The sequence below is a fragment of the Hypoxylon fragiforme genome (assembly GCF_022984875.1).
Source record: "Hypoxylon fragiforme strain CBS 206.31 chromosome Unknown GGS25scaffold_1, whole genome shotgun sequence".
NCBI lineage: Eukaryota > Fungi > Ascomycota > Sordariomycetes > Xylariales > Hypoxylaceae > Hypoxylon > Hypoxylon fragiforme.
Window position 1 is genome coordinate 1,633,624 of NW_026054756.1, and position 14,204 is coordinate 1,647,827.

The 14,204-nt window shown below is 47.7% G+C and overlaps 3 protein-coding genes across 3 annotated transcripts; all 3 read left to right on the top strand.

Annotated features, from left to right (window-relative positions):
* Window positions 1–98: 98 nt before the first annotated feature.
* GGS25DRAFT_516780 (S-adenosyl-L-methionine-dependent methyltransferase) lies at window positions 99–1,466 on the top strand (the record flags this gene model as incomplete). The annotated part of the gene is made up of 4 exons (XM_049263266.1): window positions 99–284; window positions 339–462; window positions 517–1,122; window positions 1,174–1,466. 4 exons carry the CDS (start codon window positions 99–101, stop codon window positions 1,464–1,466), a joined length of 1,209 nt encoding a protein of 402 aa, XP_049121260.1.
* Window positions 1,467–2,271: 805 nt separating this feature from the next.
* GGS25DRAFT_512352 (P-loop containing nucleoside triphosphate hydrolase protein) lies at window positions 2,272–6,677 on the top strand (the record flags this gene model as incomplete). The annotated part of the gene is made up of 8 exons (XM_049262782.1): window positions 2,272–2,343; window positions 2,606–2,766; window positions 2,954–3,010; window positions 3,065–3,185; window positions 3,238–3,706; window positions 5,663–5,711; window positions 5,878–6,346; window positions 6,414–6,677. The coding sequence occupies 8 exons, from the start codon at window positions 2,272–2,274 to the stop codon at window positions 6,675–6,677; spliced, it is 1,662 nt and encodes a 553-aa protein (XP_049121261.1).
* Window positions 6,678–7,304: 627 nt separating this feature from the next.
* GGS25DRAFT_25624 (Ribokinase-like protein) lies at window positions 7,305–9,024 on the top strand. The gene is made up of 4 exons (XM_049257235.1): window positions 7,305–7,557; window positions 7,701–7,798; window positions 7,945–8,658; window positions 8,772–9,024. The coding sequence occupies exons 1-4, from the start codon at window positions 7,440–7,442 to the stop codon at window positions 8,904–8,906; spliced, it is 1,065 nt and encodes a 354-aa protein (XP_049121262.1). The 5' UTR covers window positions 7,305–7,439; the 3' UTR covers window positions 8,907–9,024.
* Window positions 9,025–14,204: the final 5,180 nt, after the last annotated feature.

Sequence of the window (14,204 nt, forward strand, 5' to 3'; positions counted from 1 at the left end):
GTATGGAAACATATCTCGGGTATAAAGATCATGAATCTACCCTCTCTTGGTCCAACACCATGTACCTACCTAAAGCAATCCCAAGTTATAGTCAAAACATGGAGACACTGCCGACCTTTAACAATCTAAAATCGCTGTCCCATCAGCTCTCTGTCCAAATCGAGGACCTGAGAGTGCTGGACAACAACGACCTTCGTGCTAGACGCAAAGCGACAGCTACAGCAAGGAGACTGCTAGACGAGTTGATTCATCCCGAGGAAGCAGCCGCAGAGCAAATCATCACAGTACACTTCACATCCATACACTCCCATTACAGTAATCTAACAGCAACTATCCAGCTAAGCGAGTGGGCCTCGATTCGAATGTTCATGAAATGGAAATTCTTCGATAGAATCCCCTTGAAAGGAAGCATCTCATACGAGGAGCTAGCAGCCTCCATTGGCGCAGAAGAAGCCCTGGTAAGTAGGTCAACTACCCCGTCTTTCACATCCCGTGATTTACTCACTCCTCCCAAAGTTCGAATGGGCCAGATGCTCGTCTCGACCGGCAAGCTCTTACAGCCGGCACCCAACCACGTAGCTCATTCCCGCCTCTCGCCATCATACAAGACCGGTGATCGGAATGGCTACTCGTTCGCCATGCACCACGACGATTTCCAGCCTGTCCTTTCCAGCCTGCCCGCGTACTTTGACAAATACGGATCTCGGCTGCCCAAAGGCAAGACCGAGATACCGATGAGCTTTGCCGCCGGCGCGGACGGCAGGCTGACGCCCTGGGAGATCTTCGCGCGGCAGGGCAAGGAGCACCTTGAGCAATTCGGGTTCGCCATGCAGGCGATGCCAAACTACGCCTGGCCCTTCACCGGCGCGTACGACTTCTCGTGGGTCGAGGAGTACGCATCCGCGGACCCAGAGAGGCTGCTGATTGTCGACGTGGGCGGCAGCTATGGGCACGCGCTGCGAGCTAACCTCGTCAAGTACCAAGGCATCCCCCGCAGCCGATGTGTGGTGGAGGACCGCTCCGAGATGATACCTAATATCCGAGAAGCTCATGCGGGGGACGAGGTGATGAGGGACGTGCGGAAGGTCGCGGCTAACTTCCACGATGAGCAGCCGGTGAAGGGTAAGCAATGACCTGTTTGTCTACATATAACTATATAACTAACAGATATAGGGGCACTTATTTATCTTATCAGACGCTGCATCCACGACTACGACGACGACGACTGCGTCAACATCCTCAAAATCCTGGCAGAGTCGCTCCCAGAAAACGAACCCCGAGCGAGGATCTTGATAAACGAACAGATCATGACCGAGTCCCCGCATCGGTGGGTGGCGGCCATGGACATCATCATGATGACCTGGGCTTCCTTGGAAAGATCTGAGCAGCAGTTTGGAAAACTCGCCAATAGAGCGGGATTGGCCGTGGTCAAGGTCCACAAGGCAGAGGGGGAAACCAGTATGTGAATTTCTCAATCTTTTTTTTTTGCCCTTTGGTGTGGTAGGATTTGATTGTCTATACTTACCTAAGTAAGCCATCCACATTTCTAACATCTTCCCATCAATGTAGTGGGCGTTGTGGAATGCAAGAAAGCTTGAATCTCGTACAGTCAAGTCTCGCTTTTAAGCACATGAGCTATCTATCTTTCAAGCGCGGCAGGTCTTTGAGGATTAGGATTGGGATTAGGATCAAGATCAAGATGATGGTGGAGGTCGATTTGTCAGTTTGGAATACATATGTACATAACAACATACATATGTACCTAGGCCATTGTCAAATTTGCTAGAGGGGATTTCAACATCCGAAACTTGAACAAGAAAGAAAGTGTCTTTCAAGATGATTTTTTATGATTTTTATGATGGTGAGAAAAGATCTCCAGTGTGTGGGAAAATGATATGTACTGTGTAGTTAGTGCATAACTCCGATGTCAGCGGTTGAAGGTAGGTACATACTACTACTGTAGCAGTAGAGAAAAATAAATGCACTGACCACCTTCAACTACATATGTACATCATCGGGACCTTTCGGATCTATCTACTACTAGTAATACAAAGTAATTTTTATGTGGTCCATGCGCCTTTTTCCCCATCCCCATCATTTCCACGACTCACCCAAAGTTCTCGTAATTCTTTCGAAAAAAAAAAGGTCTCCATTTTCAAAACCTCTTTATCAAACTAACCCTCCCACCTCAATCTCCTCTCCTTTCAATTGCAAATTAATTTTGCAATTGGTTTTTCTTTTACATTGGGGGATTAGATATACCTCTTTAATATGTTTCGTAACGCCCTCAGACAGTCCACGCGCGCTGTGAGCGCAATCTCTGCCTCGGGCAGAATTGCTGCGGTAGGTCAACCTCAACTCCCTCGGCTCCATCTCAAATCCCATCTGAGAATACATGCGATCGATCTCAATGGATCTCGAAAACATTGTTCAAACCCAATTGAAGCTTTCCATGCTATTTTGGACAATGCCTCGAAGCTTGGGGGAGCTTGTAAAAAGCTCCCACAACATTAGCTGCGCCGGCTATAAACTCGCTCACTTTACCTTGCCTTGCTATATATATTTTTTCGGACTATCGGCTAACTTGACCGGGGGGTTTCCATAGACACGAAATGCCGCACCTGCCGCCCTTAACATCCAGGCTCGATCCTACGCCGCCGATGCGAAAGCCACACCCACCGAAGTCTCTTCCATTCTTGAGCAGAGAATTCGTGGTGTAGCGGAAGAGAATAACCTAGCTGAGACTGGCCGTGTCCTTTCTGTCGGGTACGTGTGTGGAGCCCTCGAAGCGAGAGATTTTCGGTCCGCCGCAAGACTTGTTTCTGCAACGGCCACAACCCTTTTCAATCGCTGTCGACATCATCTCCGATCATTTCGTCGTCGTAGTCACTATCTTGCAAAAAATTCTCAGATATAAATTAAATTATGCTTGCTAACTAGGGCGTTTGTATAGTGATGGTATCGCGCGTGTGCACGGTATGGCCAATGTCCAGGCCGAAGAGCTTGTCGAGTAGGTCCCTCTTGATTTGCAACCTGGGAGAATTTGTGGTTGACTATTAAATAGGTTCGCTTCCGGTGTGAAGGGAATGTGCATGAACTTGGAAGCTGGACAAGTGGGTGTTGTGCTTTTCGGTTCTGATCGTCTTGTCAAGGAGGGTGAGACCGTTAAGCGTACTGGACAAATCGTAAGCTGGCCTTCTTGATATCCAGATACTCAGCGACGCTGACACTAATTAGGTCGACGTCCCCGTCGGCCTTGAGCTACTTGGACGTGTCATCGATGCTCTCGGCAACCCCATTGACGGCAAGGGCCCTCTGAACACCACGAAGAGAATTCGTGCTCAGCTGAAGGCTCCTGGTATCTTGCCCCGACACTCCGTCAACCAGCCCGTACAGACCGGTCTCAAGTCTGTCGACGCTATGGTTCCCATTGGTCGTGGCCAGCGTGAGTTGATCATTGGTGACCGACAAACCGGAAAGACTGCCGTCGCCCTGGATACCATTCTTAACCAGAAGCGATGGAACAACACCAACGACGAGACCAAGAAGCTCTACTGTGTCTACGTTGCCGTTGGTCAGAAGCGATCTACCGTTGCTCAGCTCGTCAAGACCCTTGAGGAGAACGACGCCATGAAGTACTCTATTGTCGTCGCTGCTACTGCCTCTGAGGCTGCGCCTCTACAATATATTGCCCCTTTCACTGGTGGTGAGTATTATTTCCCCTTTCACCCCTGATTCCTACTTTTTTCATTGCGGCTTCTTTCCCTCGTGCCTATCTCCCAAATTGAGTTTCTCATTCCTCGTTCCCTGCTTCTTATCCTCGTACCAAAACACATAGCAAGTGCATTCCTATACACAAGTCTGAGGTTTCAAGTTTCAAAACTTGAAAATTTCCCCTCTTTCTTGAACGTACTCCATTCTCTCTCCCCCCTCTCTCGCATCTTCACAATTCTGTTGACGGAACTGTCAACGGCATCATCAACACGAACATTTCCCTCTCTGTCATGGACATCCTCCGTCCTCTCTTCTTCACAATGGGACATATAATATTGCAATCTTGATATTATGGACGAAACGAACATGGATGAAACAAAGATGGATATCGACGAGTACGAGCATGAATACGAGCAGGAGGAGGAGACCCAAGCTGCCATCTAGGACGTCCTGGAAAAGATCATCAATGCGTGCACCTACGGCTCATCATCTCGAATACGAAGGGAAGGTCTGCACAGCTTACAAGATTGCGTTAAGCAACGAGAACGCTTGGGGGGAAGCCTGCTCGGAGCTTTGGTTCGGAGTCGGAACTCATCCGACATAACGAACGGCCAAGCCACAAAAATAAGCTAGACCCCACCGTGGACGCAACGAGGAAGCCCTCCCAAAACGACCCCCTGTGGGAATTTTACTGTAAATATCGCGACAAATACTCGCAGTATAAATCACACTACGAGGCACACAATCAAAGGGTCGGCCACCTTAAAAGGGTGGCAGCCAGCGGCGACCAGCCCGAATAGCAATTCGGCAAAGTTTCGCCCAGGATTATACTATAATCCAGCGCGGCTCCTCTGCTGGAGCATAATCCCTCGGCAAGTCAGGTCTGGCCTCATTCGCATGCGCTTCCTTGCCCTCGAAGCAGTTTTTACCTTCCTCTTCTTTGCTGCTCCCCGCATCGAATACGACAATAGGTGGGACCATCTCTGGCCCTGGGCGAGACCCGAGAGTCCTGAGTGGAAAGCCGCTTGCACGTGCTGTCCTCTGTTCGAAAGTTCCCGAGGCAACCCCGAATGGCCAACTGAGAAGCGAGAGGCGCTTGAGGCCGAGAGGAAGCGGAAGGTGAAAACGGCAACGGTGATTAAGAGCAAGTTTTCCGAGGATGCAGAACGGGCCCGGGACCGGAAGTTCACTTAGGATCTGTGGAGAGGGATATGGAAAGCACTCTGGACTAAGCTTTCGATGACCACTGCGTATCGTCCCCAAGGCGACGGATTACCCGAGCGAAAGAACCAAACTATGGAAATCGCCATTCGTTACCATTGCTTTACAAACCCAGAGCCCAATTGGATAGAGCTTCTTCCTTTCTGGCAGGTGGAATCTCAACAGCTCATTCGCATCAAGTAGCCAATTGATTATCTTGAATGGGTATCCGGGGCGAGGGTATTTCGCAGCAAGTCATGGATCCTCTCCATGAATATCTTGGATGATTTGTGCGTCAGCATCTCGAAAACAAGGCAACCAAGAACTATTACCGTGTTATTTGCGACTACGCATTCAAAGATAACCCTTCTCTCACCAAGCACAACAAGTCGAACAAGCACACCAAAGCCGCTGCCACTCCTACTGCTGCTGCCGCATAATAACCAACCACTTACTATGAATATCATTGCACATTTTGCAATGCGTATTTCGAACTTGCATCGCACTTCAACGCTCACGATGAGGGGAAGATGCACCTGGAGATGGTGGCCGCCAGTAGCGAGCTATCTAAATAACAATTCACTCCCTTTACCTTCTTACATATCCCTTCATCTATCTTCTTATATGCCCCTCCACTTACATTCTCATATACCTTATCACCCAACATCTTGTATATCCTCTCCACTACCTTTCCTACCTTTCCTATCTTACCTACCTGATGTCTTACTAACTTACCTTTACAATCAAGCTGCTGTGGGAGAATTCTTCCGTGACTCTGGAAAGCATTCGTTACTTGTGTAAGTTGATTAATTCCACCCCCCCTGAATATCGTGAGATTCAGCGAGGGATGTTCGAGTTGAGGTTGAGAATAATACTTTGCTTCACTTTGACCCACCTATTCTCACGATATTCTCCCGATTCCTCAGCCCCATCCTTCATACAGGTTGCTAACTTCCAGACAAGTCTGGACGACTTAAGTAAACAAGCCGTGGCGTATCGTCAGATGTCGCTACTGCTTCGTCGACCTCCTGGACGTGAAGCTTACCCGGGTGATGTTTTCTACCTTCACTCGCGACTTTTGGAGCGTGCTGCCAAGTTGAGCGACAAGCATGGAGGTGGTTCGATGACTGCGTTGCCAATTATTGAGACGCAGGGTGGTGATGTGTCTGCGTATATTCCTACCAACGTCATTTCGATTACCGATGGCCAGATCTTCTTGGAGTCCGAACTTTTCTACAAGGGTATTCGACCTGCCATCAATGTCGGTCTTTCCGTGTCTCGTGTCGGTTCGGCTGCGCAGCTCAAGGCCATGAAGCAAGTCGCTGGTTCGCTCAAGCTCTTCTTGGCCCAGTACCGTGAAGTTGCGGCCTTTGCTCAGTTCGGTTCCGATTTGGATGCCGCCACTAAACAGACCCTCAACCGTGGTGAACGTGTAAGTCCTTGATAGCTTTTTTTTGATTGTGTGTTGAATGGATATCGACTAACGAAACTATGTACAGTTGACGGAGCTTCTCAAACAGAAGCAATACTCGCCCATGGCTGTCAACGAGATGGTTCCCCTCATCTTTGCTGGTGTCAACGGTTACCTCGACCAGGTCCCCGTCAACAAGGTCCTGCAGTGGGAGTCTGACTTCCTAGCGCACTTGAAGACGAACGAGTCGGATCTCCTAGCTGCCATTGACAAGGAGGGTGCGCTCAGCAAGGAGCTTGAGCAAAAATTGCGTGAGATTGTCCCCAGTTTCACCAAGAGCTTCATCGCCTAAACGAATAATTGAATTGCATGAATACGGGAAACTATCTATACCTGAGGGACCTATGATGGAGGATCATGTTTCGTTTAGAGGAGGTAGCATTGGTATGGGTGCGGACTAGTGAGGAAGTCGGGTAGAAGTGGAAGCACTCCATCTCCGACCCTTGTAAAATAGAGCCAAAAAAATCAAGAGCACTCGATTCCTTTTGTACCATTTTATTTTGTTTTATTTGCCTCGTGCTGTAACGTAAATGTGTGAATATTGGCGATTTCAATCGTTAGGAGAGAGCTGCATACATAATGTACTAACTTAAGGTACTACTAACTATGTGCTAATTACTACTACGGCGTAGGTAGGTAATGTAGGTACAAAATGCAGAGGCTACTACATAGGTACAGAGCTGTTTTTTTGGTGACATCATGCCAATTCTCCAACTTGCTTACGTACAAATCCAACATAGAAATTCTATTTTGGTCAACTCATTTTTCCTACCCAGGTAGATAACCTTCAAACTTGTGATTATTCCTACAACTCAACAATTTAACAAATCAACACTGAATCAGCATCATTATCTTTACATCTCTTCTTTAATCTGTCGCTCTTACTTACCTCTTCGTCTCATCGGAACATTGTTCGATTCAAAGACAGGCGCTTCCTTGGTTTCTTCTTTTCCATTCTGATCACCTACTTTTACCTAGGTACTTACGTAGCTAGTGAATGAGAGAGGAGGTGAAGAAGAAGAAGAAGAAATAAAAAGAATAAGAATAACAAGACATGAGTACCGAGGCCGAGGCCGTCGACGATATGCTGCCTATCACGCGAGAAATCACGCGAGAAATCCTGAACAAGGTGAAGCAGATAGTGCCGCCCATGCTTCCCAAATTTCATAAAGGTAGGTAAAATCCTGGCTCGGGATAACGGTTACCAAGTTTCTTCAATTTCAAAAAGATTCCTAGATATATAGGGCGATGGAATTGCGTGTGATGAAATAAATTACTAACGAAAGCTCCCTTGGGAGCGTTGGTATCGCAATAGGCCAGTTAGGTCGCGTAGCTGTCATCGGTGGCAGCGAAGACTACACCGGGGCCCCGTACTTCTCTGCTATGGCGAGTGCACGACTCGGCTGCGATATGGTGCGTGATTAATGAAGGTAGAAAGCGGGGTTTCTGGGGTTTGTTGCCTATTGAAGCCAAATCCCCCTTTCCTTGCCCTTCCTCTTCCCCCCCAAAACCACCTTCGAATCGGTGCACTATGGCTGATAGGTAGTCCTACGTTGTAGTCTCATGTGATATGTACGCCCGGTGCCGCTGCAGTCATCAAAACGTATAGCCCCAACCTCATGGTGCACCCGCTGATGCGGGAGTCTCCTTCTCCGGGCTCCGGGTCCGAATCTTCGGCAGCCAACACGGACCCCGAACACATATCGGCGAAGATCATCGACATGCTGTCTCGATTGCACGTGCTTGTTATCGGGCCGGGCTTAGGCCGAGACCCACTGATGCATGAGACGTGCGCGCGCGTTCTCGCGGCGGCGAGGGAGCGCGGAATGCCCGTTGTGCTGGACGCCGACGCCCTCGCCATTGTAATCCAAAAGCCGGAGTTGATTAGGGGGTGGCGCGAGGTTGTTCTGACACCCAACGTCGTCGAGTTCGGGCGGCTATGGAAAGGCCTCAAGGGCGACGAGGATAACGAAGTGAGCGATGGCGCCAATTCATCAGCCCGGGTCGAGGCGCTGGCACATATGCTGGGAGGAGTGACGATCTTACAGAAGGGCGCCAATGACTTTGTCTCAGACGGCGACACGACGTTGACGGTCGACATACCCGGTGGGCAGAAGAGGAGCGGTGGGCAGGGTGATACACTGACGGGCGCTATCGCGACGATGCTAGCGTGGCGCAAGGCATATCTAGATAAGCTCTGGAACCACAATGGTATTTTAACCAAGGAGCAGACGCTGAGTTTAGCTGTCTTTGGTGGCGCAGCAATTGCGAGGGTAAGTGTTGTCGGTCTCTTATGTCGAGATCATCGTATCTCCCCTCCTTAGCCCTCCCCCTTCTGTTTTTCCTTTCCTCGAGACATTTAGTTGTTAATATTTGATCTGTATAGGTTAGTTCTCGCATAGCGTTTGATAAGAAGGGTAGGAGCTTGCAGGCGAGTGATCTGACAGATGTGGTGCATACCGCGTTCTTGGTTGTCATGGGCGAGCCAAAACTAGGCCCAAAGAAGCCGAAGCGAAAGTAAAAGAATATATGTTATATACCTACGTACCTACTATGTGCCTAAAGATACAGATAAAACAGATTGTGATCACGATATCACGACACATTCGAGGTTATAAAAAAAGGCACTACTGGGCCTGAAGACAGGTGCTGTATGCAATGTACTGTTACTTTGGTGCCAGCACAGCTTATTCATTCTTTTTCAATATGGTAGGGGTTTGCTATTGCTTATTAGGTGATTGAGTGCTGTATATTAACCTACCTAGGCGTACTTGCTAGATATTCTACCAAGTATGAGGCTTTACACTTTTGTCCTTCTTCACCAGGTAGTGGCATTGTGATATAGCAATTCATATACATATGTGTCACAAATAACCAGACCAAAAGACGGGGAAACATTAAAGTCATTAGGCGAAAAGCCATGAACCTACACGCGGGGGGTATGAATTATACATACAGGGACCTCTCGTTGCTCCTTGCGAGCCCCTTTGATATATGTACCCTAACAAACTCGGAATAACCTTCAACGAGTAGTACAAATATGGGTGTATGCATATCAGAACAAGACGCAAACTACTAACCTAGGTATTATACAAGGGCGCAATAGAACTTACCTGCCGACCCAGCCACAGGCCTCAAAACGCTGCAGAGTTCTGCATGCACTATATTCATTAGGGAATATATTGAGATCGGTGTGACAGCATTGCAGTAGTTTAGCGCGCCAACATGTATGGTGGCTTGACGCAAGTCAAAAGATATATATAATATCAAATTAACGCACGCGTTGCGTTGCCCACACAGCCTACCAGCTTACATAGGCCAGGAATGGGGGTATTAATACACCTTGTCCGGATGGGATAGGTAGTAGATAGGTACATAACTTGCAGTCTGGGGTTAGTTAGGTATCTTCTTGCTGTTTGATAACTAATGGAACGGACTTACTTACTGGCTCAGTGCCCGCCTCTTCGTCATCCGTGATACCAGATCCAGGAAAAGCCGAGTCTGTCGAATGTCGAGTTTGAGGGTCGTGCACAAATAGGTACACACTCACACTGCGGTGTTTGTGTGTGTGTGTGTGGAGTGACGTGACGGCTTTCGAGTTTCGGGTAGGTATTGACCAGCTTTCCCACATGTTTTCTGCTGTGGATTGTTAGAAAATTCAAGATATGTAAAAGGTTCATAAAAAAAAATTTGCCCCTGCTCGGAAGAATATCCAAATACCTGACCTAGTTACCTATGTATGTATGTTGCTATATCTTCAGAACCCGATTTGAGGGAGGCTGGTGGTTGAGGCTGCTGCTGGGCAAAGATAAATATCATGCCGGCTATTCGCGCAGATCTTTGGGGGGGCAGGCCGGCAGGATCTCGCAATGGGTAGGTACAGTACAGTACCTAACTCTACCTACATAGCAACTGTAGGTATGTAGGTAGTCAGGCATGTAGGTACCTACATACATAATTATTGCTACTTCATGCAGCCGGCCACAGGGGTTGGCCGTATTCGCTGCAGATTTTTTTTTTTTTTTGGAATCTTTTGCCGACAGGATCCGATTCCCAGGTGCATACCTACTGTACCTACCTAGGTAGGCAGGGGATTGTGTGGGATAGCTGCTTTGAGATCATACAGATTATTATTTTTTGAAGAAAGAAAAAAAAAAAAAAACGCCCCCTCTCCCTACCCCCTTTATTGACGTTAAGGCTGCAGCAACATCGGCGCAACTGCCACGGCACGGTGCATATATCATTAAAGGCGGCTGGATTTGGGGAGACAGACAGACAGACAGACAGACTACCGTGGAGATGTTGGGGCTAGGCATGTATGTATGTATGTATGTAAGTAATGAAGTTGATTGCCGGACCTGGCATGATGTCGTTTCCAAGGCAGAGAGTAGCTACGGTACTGGGTCCAGCGGGCCGGCCCTCTCGCTTCCTCCCAAGACTCATTGGCTCACCAGCAGCAGGTTACCGCGCACCGAGACATAAGAGGCCCGGAGAGGCGTGACACGAATTTTTTTTTGAGAAGAGTCCCTTGTTTCCCTTTACTACTACATATGGTATCATTATCCTTCCCCCCCTCCCTTGAAAACGCTGGGTCAGGTGCTACGTTTCAAGGGTAGTTAATAGTTAGATGGCCTCGTCCCATTCTGATACCATCCTCTACAACAACTTGGAAGTTATCCTAGGTAATTACTAGGTACCCAGTCAAGATATGTGATCTAAAATTCCTGCTTCTTCTTGAAGATGGCCCCATCTACTAGCAAAACTGCCGACTTCTACGCATGAACTATACCTAGGGAGGCCCCTAACTTTATGAGCAGAAACCGAATTGGGATATCCCTCCGAGATGCCCTGGGGGTGGGCGTTCCCGCCAGGACGTGATAGACTCCTGGAAGAGGCACGATTAGGTCGACGAGATCCGCAGTGCCTGTTAGGTAGGGCGAGGATCTTGAGATCCTAGAGCTTACCTATGTAGTAGGCTGGGCTGATGACGCAGTCCGTCTGGCAGGATATATTAGCTGAGGCAGTCCATTGAAAAAAAGAAAAAACCGCAGGCTCAATGCAGTTCGTAAATCGTCGGGATTAGTTCCCGCAGCAGACTAAAAAAAAAAAAAAAGTCCCAGTGATATCCAGTGATGCTGCAGTAGACCCTGATCTATTTGCGAACCTGCTTTAGTGTGTATGCGATCCATCCGAACTTGCATATGCATGATTCTCATCGCAAATAGGGTCCGGGGCCCCTGACGATAACTAGGAGCGATATAGTGTCAAATCTTGGTTGTTGATCGCAAGTGCCGGAATGCCTCGAGGCGAGCCAATCAGTCGGAATAGATTGTGTAGAGAGATTAGATCTACCTACCAGTCACATATTGTTGATATCATGGATACTCAGGATTGTCTTCACCAAGGTGCTATTGTGACCCAATGAAATGGGGAAGGGAGATTTATCATGGTAGAAGGCGTATGTAAGTTCCCGATGCAGGGTCCGGAGCTTTATTGCTCTGCTACCTAGTTGCTAGGTACCGACATAGTCTTCTATGTGATTTGCGTCGTCACTTTTTGTCATTCGCGCGGAAATATTGTAGACTTGGAGAAGCACAGCTTATCCGCCTATGTACGGGTGGACTGTGAACTGTGGACTGTGGACTGTGGACTGTGGACTCTCACACATCCAGGTACCGTACCTTGTAGGGTTCAATGTTTTTTCTTATTCGTCCCTGACATATTAGTATATGAGCCAATCACACCCAGTTTCGCGATATGCGAAGCGAAGCTGAAGAAAAGAAATAAAAGACATCGATATGCAAGACGATGTCAATGGGGTCTTCGGGGATGTAAAAAAAAAAAAAAAAAGAAGGGTTCAGGGGAGCGGATATGTTCAGATTCAAGTTCAAGTTCGACTCAGTTCAGTTTTGAGACAGCAAAAGGACATTTGGGTCCGGCGAGTAACCAATAGATATTCAGGGAAGCATGGCTAAGGATATCGTGAGACTGATAGTTTTGTCAAGCTGAAGTGATGCCCCCTTGCCCCTTGCCAGTGACCAGTCAGTGTTTTCGTGGTGGAAAAGTTGGAAGACGCGAGGTGAAGGAAGCAAAAAGCTTTGCCACCCAAGAAGTTGGCGTTTCTGCTGTAATGATAGCGCATAGTTAGTGCCTGGTAGGTACCTAAGGTAATTAATGTAGTGAAGAAAATTACATATAGATATGTAAGTTTACTACTAGTAGTAGTTGGTTTCACTGACAAGATTGAGTTTTCTCTAGACTGTGAAATGGACTATGCATACATGTAGCCTATGATGTAGGTTACTGACTGCTGGGGTACTGGGACTGGGTGAATACTCCAGGGCTGGACCCAATTATCTTCCCCACGCTGCAGGGGTTCCTATCCATGGATGGGAAGACCCATTATATCCATAGCCTCTTTTTTAGTCCTTGCTTTTATTGCTTTTGTAAGTCTTTGAACACACCACTTCCCTTACACCGCTAGGCATACCGGCCATCCCGCCGAACACTTCGAAGTCCCTTAAGTCCCTCGAATCGAGTTGGCATTTCTATTTCGGAAGTGAGACTACAGAGTACGGGAGCTTCTTGGAAATCGTTCCCTATAATGACCATTCATTGTATGTACACATCACACATCACCCATCACGCATCCCGCATCCCGCATCACACCTCACAGCAGACAGCCAAGGTTTGGTAGAATCAACGTGGCTCTCTCGGCAGTGCACCGCCGATTGCCTAGTACCATGCACACAATGCCTACATTACGTCTTTTCTTTTTAAGAAGGGATACGAAACTAGAAGCTAGGGACCTGAGTTGATTTTTGTCAGCTCTAGTAGCTCTACTACTTAGTACATATAGTTACTACTTACATAGTAGTAGCCTTTGATATGATGTCTTACACAACCCACCACCGCTTAATGTGGGATGAGCCCTCCCGTCAAGACCGTTGCAAGAAGTCGAGACAGCAGTTCTCTCCTATACCGCTTAGAAATGCCACATTTCCAAAAGTACCTACATTGGGTTTCTTAAGGCTCCTTGAGTGGGTGACTGTGACGATTGAGAGACAGTTACAGAACAGGGACGGATGAAAGGGAGTCTCGAGTGCGGGACATTATTCAAGTCGAGTACAACTTGTACAAAACTGTTATACAATAACTACACGGAGACGAGCCGAAATGCCTAGGTTAGACTCTGGAGCTTTCGTGGACTCGAGGTTCCTCTTTCAGTATTTCGTCAGAGAATGAGGCGGTATCTAATGCAGGTTTGTTACGAAGTACGGTGACTCCCATTATTGCCTACTAGCTATTAGGCACTGTACTTACCTAACGAATGGATTTTGCCCAGATGGTTTGGGAATCTTTTTATTTTTAATTCTGCCTACTAGTCTACGGGACGGTGGTATCGGTGACAGACCTACACACACAACTACCAGACCTCCAGTCCGAATTACCAATTCTTTGGAACCCCAGTCAACTAGTTCGCATTCCTAAATCGGGCGACTACCAGCCATCTGAACCAATGGTGTTGTGTTGTGACTACCTAGTAGTACCTTGTACCCATGTACCTTTCTTTAAATATTCTTACCGTTGACAGTACTACTACCTAGTAGTAGTACCTACCTTGTAGGGTACAGTATGTACAATACGATACTGACATTGAGGGCACCTACCTGGCTACCTACTGGGACTGACCACTGGTTGCTTCAGATGAACTCAGATTCCAAAGCCTGTTACTTCAAGTTGTATTTCCCCCGCCACCAAATACGTTTAACCTACTACTTACTACTTACTACTACTTCACATTTTCATCCGATCTACT